The sequence below is a fragment of the Solanum stenotomum genome, chromosome 6, assembly GCF_019186545.1.
Source record: "Solanum stenotomum isolate F172 chromosome 6, ASM1918654v1, whole genome shotgun sequence".
NCBI lineage: Eukaryota > Viridiplantae > Streptophyta > Magnoliopsida > Solanales > Solanaceae > Solanum > Solanum stenotomum.
This window is the reverse complement of record NC_064287.1, coordinates 41,924,405-41,930,995: the sequence shown is the minus strand read 5'-3', so window position 1 is coordinate 41,930,995 and position 6,591 is coordinate 41,924,405. Positions and strand designations below refer to the sequence as shown.

Sequence of the window (6,591 nt, the reverse complement as noted above, 5' to 3'; positions counted from 1 at the left end):
ATGACTAAATTGCCCATACATTCAATTAACAAAAAATAAGGTTATACTTATAAAATGGAGGATTAAGTTTATGTGAATTAAATTAGTCTCTTATTTATAAAATAAATGAATAATAATAATGATATTTTAAGTACAGGGTAACATTATACTTATTCTATCTCGATATATCTAATGACTGAAAATCAATTTAACTAATTTTTAAAATTAAATTAAATAATTAACTTAATATTTTAAAATTAAATTTTACATGTTCAAAATTTATTCTAATATCAATATGACTAAATAATATATTTTAAAATATTAATCAAAATTTATAATTTGAATCTTGAGAAATAAAATATATACATGTCTGGAGATGGAAATGTTGTCTCTTAATTTTTGATAAAATAACATTGATAATTGCACGATAGTTTATAATACTTCATCAATACTAGGAATTGTCATATGTATAAAATAAAATAAACAAATGAATTAACTAAAGTATGTCCAAATATAACAAGTATAGATACTTTATCTTCAAATTAATTAATGTCTGATTATATTAATTATTAAATTTTCTTTTTCTATTATATATTTCTCCTGCTTTAATTCGTTTTTCCTATTTAAATTTGGTACAAAATTTAAAAAGTAAAGATTTTTTTTTATCATAAGCTCTTAAATTAAAGATACCCATATATATATTGTAGCCTTAAATATGTCACGACAATTTTATTTTATTTTTATAAAAAAGTTATATTTCTTAAAAATAGACTAAAATAAAAAATAAAACAAACAAATCAAAACACAAAAATCTAAGTATTATTTTTTACTTTATGTCTATATCTAGTCTAAAAAGGATTAATATCAGTATATGTAAGTAAGGTAACAGAAAAAAAAAGTGTTAAAAAAATCTTTGAACTTGACGTAAATTGTTATGTTAGTTTCATCCTTAAACTATTGATAACTTTAAAAACAATTTTCTACTTAACTAACTAACTTTAGATACACCCCGATTTAATACATGACATAACAAGTGGTCCCAAATTATTACAGGTGCATGAAACTCTTGAAAAAAAACTTGACGAGAATTTAAAGATTTGTTTCACTCATATTGTAAAATCAAAGATGTATTTAAATTCGATCAATTAATTAAAGAGATTTTTTTAAGATTATCAATAATTTACTATTGAAATTAATAACTTTACCCTTAGTTCCGAGGTCTTTTCAATACCTGTCTAAAAGCCAAAAAAAAAAAAAAAGTGTAAAAAGGGTATTATTGTCCTATTTTTTTATTTTTCTAAAAAGGAAAACAAATGATTAGGGAAGGAAAGGAAATAAAATTAATTAATGATTTGTACTAGCCGGTAGAAGTGGGGTACTAGACAATAGAAACGGCTTCTTTGTAATCTTCTTTACAACTGCCATCTCTCATAAAAATATATTTCATCCTTTCTGGCCTATATTTTTGTCTCTAAATTTCATTCTTCCACAAATTCCTCTCTATTTTTATTTTTTGTGACTAATATTCTGCTTCAACCATTTTTTTCAGGGTCACAAAAAAATCGAAAAGTTTTATTTATTTTGTTGTTTATCTATAAATCTGTCCATTTTTTTCTGTGTCTGAATTTGTGGGTTACATTACAAGTGGATTGATCTGTATTACAGGGATTGATAGAACCATAGAAATATAGTTAAAGAAGGAGAAAGATGTGGGGTATCACTAGATTTTTGGAGAAACTTTATATTTTTGAAGAAGGGGGATCTGGGTATTGTTCAAAGAAGAAGGATGATATTTGTAATGAGGTAATTTTTTCTCTCTCTTATGTTTTTCTGTGTTTGTAGATATTAAAATTTCAAAGTTTTAGGTTAATTTTCAAAAGGGGGTAAATTTTTGTTATTGAAATTTCATAGTTTTAGGTTTATATTTGATTTGATTTGATTCAAGGTTCTGTATCCCTTCCTGTGAGCTTTTCTGTTTTGAATTAGTAAAGAAGAAGGAAATTGTGAATTTTGATTCTAGATTGTTCCTTTTCATAGTCCTTTCCTTGTGTTTTAAATGAAAGTGCCCTTCCAACAAGTATTTTTCTACTTTTGCTTGAAGCTTAATTTAATATATATGGCATTACTCATCTTGAGGTGGTAACAATCAGCACAACACAATTTGGGTAGGTACTTAAAAGAACTCTGTTGCTCGGACTCTTCAAAAAATATATATTCGGGTGGGTGCTGGGTCTTCCAAAAGTAGTACAGTTTTGAAGCATGTGACATGGGTGCTGCAACATTTTTGAAGAGTCCGTGCATCATATTCTTGAGTTGTGTCACATATTACTTTACCATGGTTAAGTCAACTATTTTAATTAATTTGGGTATGGTCTATTATGGGACTTATATTGCTTGTGCTTAATGGGTGTTGTTCAAACTTCAAACTCAACAAGGTTATTTTTTCTATTTAATAGTTTTTTTGCTTATGAATTAGAGCTATGTGATACAGGATGTGTCTTTTTTATTTTTGGTACCTTGGTGAGTGTTATCTCAGTTTTGCTTTTCTCTAACTGGGGTTTTGTTGATTGCAGGGAGCTGGTCGAGCATTGAGCATGTCGAGACTAAAGTGCGCACTTCGTGGCTTGGACCTGAAAACATATATCTTCCTTTTTTTGTTTGTTCCAACATGTGTGTTTGGTATATATTTGCATGGACAGAAAATCACTTATTTTCTACGACCTTTATGGGAAAAGCCGCCAAAGCCTTTCCATGAGATGCCTCACTATTATCATGAGAATGTGTCGATGGAGAGTCTCTGTAAACTTCATGGATGGGGAATTCGGGAGTATCCTAGGCGTGTCTTTGATGCAGTGTTGTTTAGTAATGAGGTGGAAATGCTGACCATACGGTGGAAAGAGCTGTACCCTTATGTAACAGAGTTTGTTTTACTTGAATCCAATTCAACATTCACCGGATTGCCAAAGCCTTCATACTTTGCTAATCACAGAGATCAGTTTGAATTTGTTGAATCAAGATTGACATATGGGCAAATCCCCGGGAGATTTAGGAAAGGAGAGAATCCTTTTGTTGAGGAAGCTTATCAGAGACTTGCATTGGATTATCTCCTCAAACAAGCTGGTATTCAGGATGATGATTTGCTGATAATGTCGGATGTTGATGAGATACCTAGTAGACATACCATCAATCTCCTGAGATGGTGTGATGACACGCCTCCAGTTCTTCATCTGCGATTGAAGAACTATCTCTACTCTTTTGAGTTCCTTGTGGATAGCAATAGCTGGAGAGCTTCTGTTCATCGGTACCAATCTGGTAAGACAAGGTATGCACATTATCGACAGTCAGATGTCATCTTAGCAGACGCAGGATGGCATTGTAGCTTTTGTTTCCACCACATAAGTGAGTTCATATTCAAGATGAAAGCCTACAGCCATTTTGACAGGGTAAGATTTTCTCATTTTCTGAATCCAAAGAGAGTGCAAAAGGTAATTTGTGAAGGAGCTGACTTATTTGATATGCTACCGGAGGAGTACACATTCAGGGAAATCATAGGCAAAATGGGACCTATTCCCCACTCCTACTCTGCCGTTCACCTTCCAGCTTATCTTTTGGAAAAGGCAGACCAATATAAGTTTCTCTTGCCCGGTAATTGCATGAGAGAAAGTGGCTGATCTTGGAGTGTTAAGTTGTGTTTTCTTTTCGTAAATGTCAAGGGTGCAGTTTCGCGTTGCTCCTTGTGAAGCAAATAGAGGATCCTTAACATGTTCAGCATGATTAACATCTCCATAAACTATTTGGAATGTTTCAAGATGATTTTGGAATTGACGGGTTGTGTTTTGTATATACTTGTTAGAGAAGATTTTCTTGATCAGGCATGGCGAGTTTTCTGTTCTGTATTCTGTGTAGTATACCATTCCTGATTATGCTCCGGGATAACATTTTTGGGGGGGCTTTTCCTCATGATGAGATTTTTTTGAATAGGGACTAATTTATTCACATATATATATTCTTGTGTTGCATTTTCTCTATGACCTTGTAGTATTCATATATATATATATATATATTTCATCACAATTCTTGATAATTATTGTGACTCATCAGATTTTACAATCTCCACTCAACTTTGATAAGTCTCTTCTTTTTTTGCCTTGCTGATATTGGATTCATTTGAATGTATAAGTAGAAGGAGATTATGTGCAATTTCATCTGAATCCTTCCATTTTTGGTTGGGGGAAAAGATGATGTAGTCCGTTGGCCCTTTAGTTTTGTTGGATTGCCACACTCTGCATTCAATCTTTTATTTCTTGTCCGTCGCATGTGGTGTACTTACTACATGACAATTTTGCGGTGCCTAACTCCATCTATATTATCCTTTTCTGTTCATTGTTATTTCAGGTTGTGTATTTGCATTGAAATAATTGTCTTTCTTTTCTAGTCTCTCTTTTACACATGATCACATCAAATCATGAGATTGTATTTTGGTTATTTCCACACTTTTATATCAATATGAAGCCAAATGTATGACTTCTTTTCACTATTTATATTTTTTTCACATGAGTTGGGAATCGGAGAGTTAGCATAGGCCCCATCAATTTTTGAGTCATGACAACTTAATTAATTATGCATAACCTGTGTATATTACTAATAATAATGTAATATATCATATACTTATAAGGCGCTTTCAATATGATTTTTTTAGTATTGGATGCCTATTGCACTAGAGTCGGATTTTAGACATGACACTATTAACTTTGTTGAGACTTGAGAGTGTTATTTAATAATTGAGAGAATATTCAAAATATTTAAATGGTTTTGTATAAAACATGATTTTAGATTAAATAAACTTAGTCTTATACCCACATGTAAACAACTACAAAGTCTTATACCCACATGAAATTTTGTCCAAAGTGTTCAAGTCACATGAAGCGATATGAACAATATAAAATCATATAGTAAAAAAAAAAAACTTCGATATTTAAATAAATACTGAACTAAATTTGATTTAATTCTCCACTTCACTATTTAGTTACATAAATAATCAAAAGGAAAACATGAAGAAAAATAACAACAAGAAGCTCACTAAGCAATTTTAAGTTCTTTGATGTTCACATGATTTCTTCTTAAAAGATATATTCATATCTATCGAACAATTCTCTTTTTTTTTTTTTATCTAAATCACACTTCCAAAACGAAATTATGTACATTTTTCTTCATACATTTACTTATTTTCTTACAGCAATAGGAATTCTAACATAATGTTTGCCATCACTCCATGCCAAACTTCCAAAGTTAAATTTACTCTTTCTTTGATGCGTAGATATGATTTTGACCTCAAATGATATCTTCTTTGTCTTGGAATTAAACTTCAATACATGTGGACTCACTTTAATTGCACTATTTCTTGGAGGTTTAACCACTAATTTGTATATCGAGTTGACATTTCCAACATTAGTAACAGTTCTTCGAATAGTAATTGAATTCTCAAGATTTGGAATCGATATTGAAGGGAGATTTAAATCCAACCTAGAAGGTACTTTACTTGGACATATAATTCCTCTTGTAGTAGTAGAATTTTTTGTATCGAAAAAATATGTAGTCGCATTGCGAACCTTTTCATTACTATAACCCAAACTGCAAAGATAATTCAAATAATCATTGTTATCCATATCATAGATTAGTCCAGGATCCATAGCACCATTTGGATTACAAATGCCACCTCCAAAATCAAATGGATCAGCAATTTTATCTCCTGCTCCTTCTGAAAATATTTCAGATCCATATGTATCTTCATTCCATGCTACACAATCAAAAAAAGATTATTACTCCTTCCTTCTATTTCAATTTATATGAGTTAGTTTGACTTGACACACGATTTAAGAAAAAAAACAAGACTTTAAAAACTTGTAATAGGTTAACATAGATTGTTAGTATAAAAATAACGCATACAAGTTAAAATCATGTTTTCAACAAAATTTGGAAGGGTGTATACTGTATAGTATGAGTGTAAGTATTTTAGTACCATAGGTAAATTTTATGAATTAGAACTATATAACAAGTTAAATTACACATATATCGTAATTTTTTTAAAAAGATATATTATCAGTATATATAACTTAAATTCATAATATATTACCTGTAGTTACAAGTGCGGATTTAATAGCGGCAGGAGACCAATTGGGATGAGCAACTTTAAGTAGTCCAATAATTCCTGAAATATGAGGAGCTGCCATTGATGTTCCAGACATCAGTTGAAATCCATTATCACCTTCTTTATTAGGAGGAATTGCTGCAAGTATATTTACACCAGGAGCTGCAATATCCGGCTACAATAATATTTGTATTAGATACATTTTTTCTTTTAAAAATAATTAAACAGACTTTTAAATATATCTATTTTTTGTTGTATTTGTATATTTCGTGTCGAAAATATTGAATCTGATTTAACCTATGTTATGTTATATCTGCCACTGATTAATAGAAATTTCATTTAAGACAATATATAATTATATATTTAATTACCTTCAAAATATCTGGGGTAAGTGAGCTTGGACCTCTTGATGAGAACTTAGGCACCTTTAAATATACTTTCTGGCCCTCAAGAACTTCAGATCG

At 30.5% G+C, this 6,591-nt stretch overlaps 1 protein-coding gene across 1 annotated transcript; it reads left to right on the top strand.

The window, feature by feature from the left end:
- Positions 1-1,348: 1,348 nt before the first annotated feature.
- LOC125867944 (uncharacterized) lies at positions 1,349-3,850 on the top strand. Its single transcript, XM_049548534.1, has 2 exons — positions 1,349-1,782; positions 2,553-3,850. The coding sequence occupies exons 1-2, from the start codon at positions 1,687-1,689 to the stop codon at positions 3,648-3,650; spliced, it is 1,194 nt and encodes a 397-aa protein (XP_049404491.1). The 5' UTR covers positions 1,349-1,686; the 3' UTR covers positions 3,651-3,850.
- Positions 3,851-6,591: the final 2,741 nt, after the last annotated feature.

Bases quoted from the DNA above. Each gene is read 5' to 3' on its own strand.
- LOC125867944 (XM_049548534.1), top strand. From the start codon at position 1,687: ATGTGGGGTATCACTAGATTTTTGGAGAAACTTTATATTTTTGAAGAA. The intron at 1,783-2,552 runs GTAATTTTTTCT...TGTTGATTGCAG, and splicing joins AGGATGATATTTGTAATGAG to GGAGCTGGTCGAGCATTGAG.